The 12,769-nt window shown below is 44.6% G+C and overlaps 1 protein-coding gene across 7 annotated transcripts in view; it reads right to left on the bottom strand.

Annotated features, from left to right (window-relative positions):
- The window catches only part of mlh1 (mutL homolog 1, colon cancer, nonpolyposis type 2 (E. coli)), a 71,874-nt gene that overhangs the window by 23,686 nt on the left and 35,419 nt on the right, over positions 1-12,769 (bottom strand). For all 7 annotated transcript variants that reach the window (XM_068032269.1, XM_068032271.1, XM_068032270.1 and 4 more), the window contains 2 exons: positions 4,094-4,187; positions 3,855-4,008 (listed from right to left, as the gene is read on the bottom strand). In XM_068032269.1, the coding sequence (XP_067888370.1) occupies positions 3,855-4,008; positions 4,094-4,187 (248 nt within the window). The remainder of the gene's footprint in view (positions 1-3,854; positions 4,009-4,093; positions 4,188-12,769) is intronic.

The raw sequence follows: 12,769 nt of genomic DNA, 5'->3' as shown, positions 1-12,769 counted from the left end.
AAATGGAACTGTTGAGATACTTCTAACTTCTCACCTTATGAAAAGGGAAGGTCATTGATGGAACAGCTGAAGATAGTTGGGCCTAGGGCACTGCCCTGAGGAATTTCTGCCGTGATATCCTAGGGCTCAGATGATTGACCTCCAGTAACCATAATCATCTTCCTTTGTGCTAGGTATGATTCCAGTCGAGAGAGCTTTCCCCCATCCCACCAACCCAACGATTCCCACTGACTTCAATTTTACTCGGGCGCCTTGCTGCCACACTCATTCAAATGCTGCCTTGAAGTCAAGGGCAGTCACTCTTATCTCATCTCTGGAAGTCAGCTCTTTTGTCCATGTTGGACCAAGATTATAATGAGGTCCAAGTGGGCCTGGGAACCCAAATTGAGCATCGTCAATAAGTACCGCTTGCTGGCATTGCCGAAGACATCTTCCATCGCTTTGCTCATTATTGAGAGTAGATTGATGGGGCAGTAGTTGGCCGGATTGGATTTGTCCTCCTTTTTTGTGGACTGAACGTACCTGGGCAATTTTTCACATTGTCAGGTAGATTCTAGTGTTGTAGCTGTACTGCAACAGCTTGGTTACAAATGCGGCTAGTTCTGGAGCACAAGTCTTCAGCACTACATTTGGGATGTTGTTAGGACCTTTTCTCAATATAGTGCCTTCAGCCATTTCTTGACATCACGTGGAGTGAATCGGATTGGCCGAAGACTGGCATCTGTGATGCTGGGGATCTCAGGAGAAGGCCAAGATGATCATCCACTCGGCATTTCTGGCTGAAAATGGTTGCAAATGCTTCAGCCTCGTCTTCTGCACTGATTTGCTAGCCTCTGCCAGCATTGAGGGTGGGGTTGCTCATGGAGAGCCACTTCTTCCAGTTAGCTGTTTAATTGTCCACCACTACTCATGACAGGATATGGCAAGACTGCAGAGGTTTGATCTGATCCACTTGTAGCTTCACTGAGTTTCTCATTTTTTTTTTAAGGTATGCTTGGTGCTGCTCCTGGCATGCTGTTCTATAATCCTCATTGAATCGGGGTGGGTGCCCTGGCTTGACAGTAATGGTAGAGTTGGATGCCGAGCCATGAGGTTACAGATTGTGCTGGAATACAATTCTGCTACTGCTGATGGCCAACAGCATCTTATGGATGCTCAGTTTTGAGTTGCTAGATCTGAACCTACCCCATTTAGCACAGTAGTAGTGTCAGACAACATGATGTAGGGTATCCTCAGTATGAAGACTGGGATTTGTCTCCACAATGGCTGTGCAGTGGTCACTCCTACTAATACTGTTATGGACACATGCATCTGCGACAGACAGAATGAAGAGGACAAGATCGAGATGTAGATGATAAGAGTGAGCTGGAGCATGTGAACAAACTTCCCCTAGCCAGATTTTCATTTTGAATCTGAAAGTGTAAAAATCTACAAACTGTGAGAGAAACACAGGCTCCACATGAAGGGAAAGAGAAAATCAGTTGTCATGCTAGGCCCCCACCTGCCAAAAATGAGGCACATTAATTTTGTCATGAACACTGATTTTAAACTGTGACTGGAGTGAAGAAAGGACTTGTTAAACAGATCAGCCATGGCTGGAAAAGACATTTGCATATTTCAGAGGTGATTGGAAGGACAAAGGACCATTCCCTGACACATTCAACCCACAATGGGCCTTGACCACCTTGATTGTGTGTAAGAGGAGCATTCCAGAGACTGCTAAGGTGATACAATCCAAGACATCGTCAGACCAGTTAGTCACCTGACTAAACTGCTTGGCAACCTGGGTTTTTCAGAATTTTACAAACAGTTTGAACTGAGAGAAGTCTGTTTGCTCCTGGACTGAGAAGATCTCTCCTATCTGCTCCCATCTCTTTCTCACAAGCCTCTGAATCCACTGAAGACACATGAACTCCAAGAGAGAAAAGCCTCCTACAGCGAACAAGGTTTAAGAAGAATACTGGGCTGCAACAAAAAGCAAGGTCTACCTACAATCAAGGACTCTATAGTGAGCTCGAAGAACCGTAACAAAAACTCTTCAGATATTGCCTCAAATTTTTCCACTTTATTTTTCTTCTGCTCTTTTCTGTCTCTATGCATGTGTGTATCGCATATGCATGCTAGCGTGGGCGCGTGTATCCGTAGGTGTTAACCGAATTAGAGTTTAAGTTAAAGAAATTTAAACTTTTCTCCTTTAAACCTAAGAAAGCCTGTTTGTGCTGGTTTCTTTCCCTTATAATTGGAAAGCGGTGAACAAGGATTCACCAAGGGGGAGCTAAAAACACAGTGTGCTTAAAATTAAACCCTGTTACGGTAAGATCAGGTGAAGGCTGAGAGGGACCCCTAGACCCCTTTCTCACCTGGTCATAACAGTTTACTCCGCGTGTACGAATTTTGAGTGAGCTGGCCATCTTAAACTGGATATTTAATGTTCCACTATGTAATGCTCAGCCATGATCACAGTGAAGGGCAGAACAGACTCGAAGGGCTAAATGGCCTTTCTCTGTTCCTATGTTCCTAAACTGAAGTGGCACGCTGTCAAAAGGAGGGATTCCTGTTACCCATTCCCTTCTATCAACTGGTAAGCAGTTTAAAGAAAAATAATTTAAGAGGTTTATTTGTAAGGAATACCTATAACTGAGATTATACGTTGTGCCCGAACAACAGTTTCTGGAAAAGAAAGAAACTTGCATTCATCATTTCCCACAGATGCCCCAAAGTGCTTCACAGCCAATGGATTACAATCTGAAATGCAGGCACTGGGATATGTAGGCAAATACATTTTTCTTTGCAAATTTGGGTTTAAGAGTAGCTCTTTCATCTGAGTTGCTGAGTAGAAGGGCAGATTACCTCAACTTAGGTCATTACGGGAGCAGCCAATTACTGGTGGGGACTGAATGCTCACTCAATGTTACCAAAACTGTTGTGTGATTCCCAATAATTAAAAGTAGACAAATAGCTTATGGTGATTATTTCTTTTTGCTGCTTAGGGTAAATTTCACTCACTCCTGCAGTGGAACTGCTTCACCTGTTGGACAATCTAGCACAGAAATCAGCATGCCCAAATCGCACGGTCCCAACTTGTTATTCATAAAAAAGCAATAATTGGAAATTGGTACTGCCAGAAATCAGGCACCTCTGCACCTAAACTCCTGAATCATGCAATAGGAAAAGTTACAAATTAAGTATTTTCCATGAAGGAAAAAAAGGAGTGCATTGAAGGTTCGTGAATAACTAGGGAGATTAGTTTACATTTGAAACCAAAGAAAGCAGCATTTACCAATTACAGGGACAGATAATAAAACAAAATCCATCAAATAGAGAGTCGAGGAAATCTACAAAAAGGAGAATAGAAAGGCTTATGAGGGAAATAGCAAAAGAATGAATGAACAACACAAAGCATCGAAAGGACACATTTGTATTAGGATGATAGCAAGGGTAGGGGTAGGGCCACTCACTAAAAAGCAATCTTGAAGGAGAGAATGAAGGAATAGTTGAAATACAACTGTTCTTGAGGCAGAGTCCAAAAATTCCTTGAAAAGGAACTGGGATCGTTGCTTGACAAAGAGGAACATTACAGGGATATAGGGAGTGAGGAGATTGGGACAAGCCTAAGGAGTTTATGTGAGGAAAAACACCAGTGCAGATTGGATAGGCCAAACAGCCCATTTCTGTGAAGAACATTCTAATATTCGAACAGCATAAACAAATGAAGGAATATTTTGAATGATCAGTAGTTCTAATTAAAACATAAGTCTGTTCATTGACAACAATTATATAATCCCACTAGAAATACAGATTAGAGAAACCAGGTCATGTTTATTTGGAACGTTGGTTGTAAGCACGATACTTACCTGAGTGAAGTAGGTTCTGGAGGAGTTGGAGCCAAGCAGCTTACTCTCGACATGTTGCTGCACACTCTCGATGATACTGTCTTCATGTAGAAAATGTACTTCGTGCTTCGTGGGATGGACATTGACGTCTACATTCTGTGGCAATATTTCAAGGCTTAGAGAAAAGGAAAACAGTCCTGAATATTGCAAATACACTGACAATAACTGGACAGATGTCCCTTTTAATCTACCACATTTACCTGAGATATAGGAAAGGGTGTGTATTTTTGGGAAGGTAGGCCACATAGACCGTCTCAATTGCTTTCCGTAAAGCACTGGATTCCACCAAGCGATCTTTAAAATAATTGAAAGAAAAATTAGATGTGAGGGATCAACGGCAGGTCTTCCAGTATATTCAAATATGTAAACAGTATGGCAGAACTACATTCAACTGCAGCAAGGACATGCAGGATCTCAGCACCATCAAACTGCATGTTAGAGATAGAAGCCAGACTTGCACAGGCACCAATCACTGCAAATAGCTTTCTTTTCTCAGGGACGGGTAAGAGAAACAAGAAACCTGGGTAAAACTGAAAGGCCAGTTTAACCTACTTTTCCTTGTTAAACATGAACTCTGTAACTGGGATCACCACACACCAGAGGGATAATTTTACTACACTGTGCTCCAGACAGGGAGCCTGGAGTAGTTTCCAATGGATGGAACAAGGTGGGATTCACACAGCTAAATTCCTGATATACACTCCCAGCAAGTGAGGCTCTCTGTTTGGAACACCAGTTGGTAAAAAAAACAAGTAACACCTTCCATCGGAGAAAAACATAGCTGAAGAGGGGCAAGGAAGTGAAGTCCTGTAACATACAGCTTAAAAACGGACCAGATGAGCAAGGGCCCAATTCAAACTGTGTACATTGCTATGTCTATAATACTCATCTAAAATGTCAGTAAATGTTTTGTCCACAGGGAAACTGGAGGCAATAATTTGCAGCAAGGAGCCAGATGTAGTAGGGATAACAGAAATATGGTTTAATAAAGAACAGGACTGGCAGTTAAATATTGTAAGATACAATGTATTTAGAAAAGATAGGGAAGGAAGGGGGAGGTATAAGAGGTGTACTAATTAGAGATAACACAACGGCAGTAGGAAAAGGGGACATAATTAACACCAAGATAGAAACAGAATCCATATTTTTTTTTATTCATTCATGGGATGTAGGCGTCACTGGCTAGGCCAGCATTTATTGCCCATCCCTAATTGCCCTTGAGAAGGTGGTGGTGAGCTGCCTTCTTGAACTGCTGCAGTCCATTTGGGGTAGGTATACCACAGTGCTGTTAGGAAGGGAGTTCCAGGATTTTGACCCAGCGACAGTGAAGGAACGGCGATATAGTTCCAAGTCAGGATGGTGTGTGACTTGGAGGAAAACTTGCAGGTGGTGGTGTTCCCATGCATTTGCTGCCCTTGTCCTTCTAGTTGGTAGAGGTCGAGGGTTTGGAAGGTGCTGTCTAAGGATACTTTGTGCATTGCTGCCATGCATCTTGTAGATGGTACACACTGCTGCCACTGTGCGTCGGTGGTGGAGGGAGTGAATGTTTGTAGATGGGGTGCCAATCAAGCGGGCTGCTTTGTCCTGGATGGTGTCGAGCTTCTTGAGTGTTGTTGGAGCTGCACCTATCCAGGCAAGTGGAGAGTATTCCATCACACTCCTGACTTGTGCCTTGAGCATATGGATTGAGTCAAAGGATAGGATGGGATCGATCCCATTAATAGGGATATTATACAGAACACATAAAAGTGGAAGGGAAATGGAGGAAGAAATAGGTAGGCAGATCTATGAAAAGAGTAAAAGAAATAGAATAACAACCAGTGGAGATTTCAACTACCCCCAAGTAAACTGGTAAAAGGAGGTAGGGAGAGGGGAAAAGGAAGTGGAGTTTTTACAGTGTGTGCAGGACTCTTCTTAACCAGTACTTGTCTTTGGGCCTCCTTATCTCGAGAGACAATGGATATGCGCCTGGAGGTGGTCAGCGGTTTGTGAAGCAGCGCCTGGAGTGGCTATAAAGGCCAATTCTGGAGTGACAGGCTCTTCCACAGGTGCTGCAAAGAAATTTGTTTGTCGGGGCTGTTGCACAGTTGGCTCTCCCCTTGCGCCTCTGTCTTTTTTCCTGCCAACTACTAAGTCTCTTCGACTCGCCACAATTTAGCCCTGTCTTTATGGCTGCCCGCCAGCTCTGGCGAATGCTGGCAACTGACTCCCACGACTTGTGATCAATGTCACACGATTTCATGTCGCGTTTGGAGACGTCTTTATAGCGGAGACATGGACGGCCGGTGGGTCTGATACCAGTGGCGAGCTCGCTGTACAATGTGTCTTTGGGGATCCTGCCATCTTCCATGCGGCTCACATGGCCAAGCCATCTCAAGCGCCGCTGACTCAGTAGTGTGTATAAGCTGGGGGTGTTGGCCGCTTCAAGGACTTCTGTGTTGGAGATATAGTCCTGCCACCTGATGCCAAGTATTCTCCGAAGGCAGCGAAGATGGAATGAATTGAGACGTCGCTCTTGGCTGGCATACGTTGTCCAGGCCTCGCTGCCGTAGAGCAAGGTACTGAGGACACAGGCCTGATACACTCGGACTTTTGTGTTCCGTGTCAGTGCGCCATTTTCCCACACTCTCTTGGCCAGTCTGGACATAGCAGTGGAAGCCTTACCCATGCGCTTGTTGATTTCTGCATCTAGAGACAGGTTACTGGTGATAGTTGAGCCTAGGTAGGTGAACTCTTGAACCACTTCCAGAGCGTGGTCGCCAATATTGATGGATGGAGCATTTCTGACGTCCTGCCCCATGATGTTCGTTTTCTTGAGGCTGATGGTTAGGCCAAATTCATTGCAGGCAGACGCAAACCTGTCGATGAGACTCTGCAGGCACTCTTCAGTGTGAGATGTTAAAGCAGCATCGTCAGCAAAGAGGAGTTCTCTGATGAGGACTTTCCATACTTTGGACTTCGCTTTTAGACGGGCAAGGTTGAACAACCTGCCCCCTGATCTTGTGTGGAGGAAAATTCCTTCTTCAGAGGATTTGAACACATGTGAAAGCAGCAGGGAGAAGAAAATCCCAAAAAGTGTGGGTGCGAGAACACAGCCCTGTTTCACACCACTCAGGATAGGAAAGGGCTCTGATGAGGAGCCACCATGTTGAATTGTGCCTTTCATATTGTCATGGAATGAGGTGATGATACTTAGTAGCTTTGGTGGACATCCGATCCACCAAATTAACCAGTACTGAAGAAGCATAATACAATAAGATTTAAATTAAGACATAAGTATCACAAAGCCCAAAGTAACTGATTAGAAAAAGGCTAATTTTGAGGATGAGAATGGAACTAAGAAAGATAAACTGGAAAACAAAATTGACAAAGAGATAGGGGAGCAGTGGGAAATATTCAAAACAGTGATCAATAGAGCTCAGGAGAAATATATTTTGCTAAACAAACTAGAACAAATTAGCCAATAATAAAACAGCATGGATGAACAGAGCTAAGGGTAAAATTGAAACTGAGGAAAAGACTAAGTACACAGACAACAACAGAGGATGGGAAATATGAAGCGGTTCGGAAAAAAGTCAAAAAACAGCAAGTAGGAAAGCAAACAAGAACTATAAAATTAAATTATTGAGGACTATAAAAAGAAATAGTAAAGTATTTTACAGGCACATAAATAACAAAAGAAAAATGAGGATAGGTAGGGCCACTAAGGGACACACATGATACACTCACAGGTAATGGCGGCAAAATGGCAGAAATCTTGTATAGTAACTTGGTCTCAGTATTTACGAGAGAGACGAACATGCTGGGCATGGCATTAGAAGAACAGATCAAAAAAGATATCAGGTACACAAGAAGTGCCTCTATGCTTGATCTCGAGCTCAGGGTTTGTGAGGAGCAGTTGGAGTCATTTCAAGGCATATAGAAGGCTGAGAATTTCCTGGAGTGGACGTTCCAGGAGATGGTCGCCGCATGGCTACAGAGAGTTCAGAATAGTAAGTGGGTGGCCAGCTGGCAGGGTAGGAAGTGTTGGGCAGTTCACGAATCCTCTGCGAGTGTGGCACTCTCAAACCAGTTTTCAGCCATGGATATCAGTGAGGGAGACTGTATATCTTGAACATAGAGCACTGAGGGGCAAAGGATTGCACATGGGTGCACAGCAAGTTGTAAAAAGAGATTTGATACGCAGGGGGAAGAGAGAGGAATATCTGTAACTGCCGAAGTGAATCCCACATTGTATGTTGCCTCTCTGGTTCCAGGATAAAGGACAGCACTGAGAGCAACCAGAATATTTCAGGCAAGGCGGCAGCTGGTGCGGGGGGGGGGGGGGGGGTGGTGGGAGGGGGTGGAGAGGCACCAACCAAAAGTCGTGATCCACATGGGAACCAATGACATAGGAAGGAGGGTTGAGGTCCTGCCATCAGAATTTCAGCCGCTAGAAAGAAGTTAAAAAGCAGGACCTCGAAAGGTAGTAATCTCTAGATTATTCCCAGTACCACATGCTAGTATGTATAGCAATAGCAGGATAAAACAGGTTAAACAGGAGGCTGGAGGCATAGTGCAAGAGTGACAGCTTCAGATTCCTGGGGAATTGGGGCCAATTCTGGGGCAGGAGGGACATATTCAAGGTGGAAAGGTTGGACCTCATCAGAGCTGGAACCAATGTCCTCACGGGAAAATTAACTGGTACTTTTGGAGAAGATTTAAACTAATTTGGCAGAGGGATGGGCACCAGGATAAAATATTAGAGAGCAACAACAATAGGACTGCACATTGGATAGGGAAAGACAAATAGCAATAAAGAGCAATTCAAAAATTGGAGAGATCAGACAGAGGTTAAATGCGAAGCAATCCAAGATGAGTTTGGAGTGCATGTACATGGTAAATAAAGTTAGTGAGCTGCAGACACAAGTTGGCACATGGGCTATGATATAGCACCAACAACCGTGACCTGGCTCAAAGAAAGGGAGGATTGGGAACTTAACATTCCTAGCTACAGGGTATTCAGGACAGATAGGCAAGGAAGAAAAGGAGGGGTGGCAGCAAACTGGATCAAAGAAACTATTGTAACCCTGGAGAGGGGTGATGAAGTTGAGCAGCAGAAGACAGTCTATTCGGTTAGGATTAAGGATCAATAGAGGAGCTATTATGCTACTGAGTGTATACTATAGGCCACCAAATAGTGGAAAGGAGATACAGGAGCAGATTAGTAGGCAAATTACAGAAATATTCAAAAACTACAGAGCAGTGATAACGGAGGACTTCAATAATCCTAATATAGACTGGGATAGTAACAGTGCAAAGAGCACAGGGCAGGAGGAACTCCTGAAACATATATGTTAAGATAAAAGCAAAATACTGCGGATGCTGGAAATCTGAAACAAAAACAAGAAATACTGGAATCACTCAGCAGGTCTGGCAGCATCTGTGGAAAGAGAAGCAGAGTTAACGTTTCGGGTCAGTGACCCTTCTTCGGAACTATGTTAAGATGCCAGCCATGGCTCAGTTGGTAGCTGACACTCCAGTGCAGTACTGAAGGAGTGTTGCAAAGTTGGAGGCGCTGCCTTTTGGATGAGTCATCAAAACAGTGGCCTCATCTGCCTGCTAGGGTAGATGCAAAAGATCCCATGGCACTATTTTGATAAACAGCAGTGGAGTTATTCCTGGTGTCCTGGCCAATATCAACATCATACAAAAAAAACCCAGATTATCTGGTCATTACCACATTGCTGTTTGCTATATGTAAATTGGCTGCTGCATTTCCAACCTTACAACAGTGCCTACACTTCAAGAGTACTTTACTAGCTGTGAAGTGCTTTGAGACATCCAGTGGTCATGAAAAGCGTTATATAAACGCAAGTCTTTCTTTTTTGTCTAGCTGCAGTACACTCAGGCCCAATGACCCACCATTTGCTGATCCCAACTCCATACTAGCCTTAAAGGTATGTGCAGTGCCAGTATCAGAGCTGGTGATCGAGAGTTCTAGATCATGTGATGAGGCTGTGCTGTTGCTCTCGCTCTCTCTATTTTCCTGATGGGGCAGCTGGAGCTGGATAGGTGGCAGTTCCTGAGTGTCAAAGCAGAAAATCAGAAGGGGAAGGTTCAGATCAGGGAAGGAGGCTGGGGAGGGAAGCAAGAGGTCCATGATAACAACATCAGCAGCTTGCTTATCATTCCAGATAGCAGAACGTATTCATTGGCCTTGACCAGCCACATGAGGTCATTAGACTTCTTGAGCCACTGCTGTCAGGTCCTTGGGTTCAGACTCCCTGCCCACCTGCTCCCACTCCCTTCTGAGGTGGTCTTTTAGTGTCTTCTGCCCGCCACCCCCCTCCCCCAACCATGGCTTCTCTCCTCCTGCCCACCTGCATCACTAATGCCTCCAGTGCCGCATCCTTTACCCTGGAACCCTCTCCCCAGTTCTGATGTTCACTTTTATTTAAATTGCAGCAATATTCTTCAGTGCAGCTTCCCTTTAAGATTGGCAGCATGCCTTTAAGAACAGCATGCTGGTTGCACCATGTAGTTTAGACACTACATGCTACTAGGCATCTCTGATGATGGCACTATCTGCAGCTTGTTCATCCTGCAAGATGGCAGGATGAAGAACAGCTGGAAGTTGAAAAGGGCATAAGGTTGGAACATACCACCATCCTCAATTTTTTCAGCGACACAGGATGTCACGGGCTCTGTTGCAGCTGGCCCCATGATGCAGAGAACCATCTCCTCTGTAGGGTTCAGGAGATGCTGGCATCCTTTATCTCCACCAGCTATGCTCCACTCTATTGTGTGCCATCTTGTCCTTCAAGAGAGAGGGAAGAATGTCAGTGAATGTGTTCGGGTGATGTTCCTGCCATAACTGAATTGCTGGAGTTTTGTGCAGGCAGCAAGAGGTGGGTGTGAGGCTAGCAGCACTGATAGGTGTGTGAGTATCTGAATGTTATGTGTGAGTCCTGAGTGTCAGGGACTGATGCTGAGTGAGTGATGAGAGTGTGGTGCATTGATCAGTGTGAGAGGTTGGTGTGGTGGTAGGAGATATCATTTGAAGATGCATTGACTGACCTTGACCACCCACGTAAGGTCATTAGGTTTCTTGTGGCACCGCTGCCAGGTCCTGATGCTGGGAACTGACTTCCCTGACCGCCTGCTCCCAATTCCTTCTGCAGGGATGTTCTTGAGGGCCTCCTGGCTCCCTGCAGAACCATGGCATCTCTTCTCCTGTTCAGCTCCACACTAAGGCTTCCAGAGCTGTGAACCTGGAGCACTCTCTCTGCCCTGGTGCTCAATAATCCTCAGTTAGAATTACAGCAATATTATTCAGCAGCAGCCTCCTGAAATTCAGTGCAGCTTCCCTTTGAGAGGAACAGACTGTCTTTAAAAACAGCTGGCTGCACCACGTGCTATTAGCACAACACTGCTCAGCTCCCTGCTGTGTGCAGAGGCAGCTAGCAGCACGGCAGGTGCTCAGAACTGCACTACAAATAGGTCAGTGAGGTGGCAGCACCAAATTTGTTTGCGGCCTACCTCCACCGGAATTGGCGCAGGCAGATCACGAATAACTGTGCAGACCAATTTTTAGTCAATGCATCCACTTGCGATGGTGCCCAAAATTAGAAGCCATAAATATAAGATATCTGCTAATAAATCCTATAGGGAATTCAAGAGAGTGGTTAGAATGCTGATGCAAATAGTATAGAAGTAAACATGAAGGAGAAACAAGATAAAGGATATGCTGAAGAATGGTACAAAGAGGCTTGTGTGGAGCATAAATGGTGGCATTGACACGTTGGGCCTGTTTCTGTACTGTAGACTATGTAATTCTACGTAATCTTAGCTGAAGCAAAGCTTGGGAAGAGGACATTAAGTATTACAGCAGTGAAAGAAGTGACTTACTCCCATAATCTGACACTTAAGTCCTGAAATGCAAATTCATATGCCAGACGGGTGTTCTGATGACCTGGGATAATGTAATCTTGTATGGTATGAAATTTAGGACTGCAACTGGTGCTCTCACAATCCATCCCGTTCATTAAAACATTAGGAACCAGCTTACCTATCACAGCAGACCCCAATGTCCAGATCCGTTCTGTGGCCCTCTTCCGCTAAATGTTTCTCAGGTGGAAGATGTTATTTTACTGAACGGTTCTCCAGACAGAGAGCCTCACTGGGTGGCAGTGTATACTGGGAATTTGGGTGCATACTTCCCATCTTCCAGCAGTTAATCACACCTTGGGAGTACAATGACTCAAAAATAAGAGTAGGTGTCTGCAGGTCAAACTTCATACTTGATGTTTTTTTTTTCCATGATGAATACTTTTATTTCCATATACAGCAAGAGATGAGAAAACTAGGAATTAACTAGAAAGCATTCAGCAAGTATAGAATTAATAGTTGCAGAACCCCAATCAACTCAGCGTGAGCTTGTCAAACAGGTACTCTCCCATGCCACTGTCAGGGGCTCCCAGTCTCTTCAGGTTGGTGATTGGTTAAGGGCATTTAGAATCAGTCATTACAGCACAAAAGGCCGCCATTTGGCCCATCGAGTCCATTTTCAACAATGGAACAAGTAACAGCGTGCAAGACTCAGGGAGGGACATTAGAAGACCCTGCCTGCTCAATAAAATCCTTTGGAAAGCTGTGGGCAAACAGCAAGTGCAGCTTTCTTGACAGTGTGAAGTCAGAAACTGTGAGCCATCTCCATGTCCAGGAAAAGCTAGGTGCTGAGATCTAATGGCAGAAACAAAATCAAGACGTAGAGACTGGAGACACAGGAATAAATCACTGAGCAAATTGCCGACAATCAGTTTTCAATGTTCACTCACAAGGATCAGTATAACATGCGATGTACAAGAGGTCAACCACTGGCCTGTGCAGCCAGC

Source organism: Heterodontus francisci, chromosome 5 (genome assembly GCF_036365525.1).
Source record: "Heterodontus francisci isolate sHetFra1 chromosome 5, sHetFra1.hap1, whole genome shotgun sequence".
NCBI lineage: Eukaryota > Metazoa > Chordata > Chondrichthyes > Heterodontiformes > Heterodontidae > Heterodontus > Heterodontus francisci.
The sequence above is the reverse complement of the archived record's forward strand: the minus strand, read 5'-3'. Positions and strand labels throughout refer to the sequence as shown.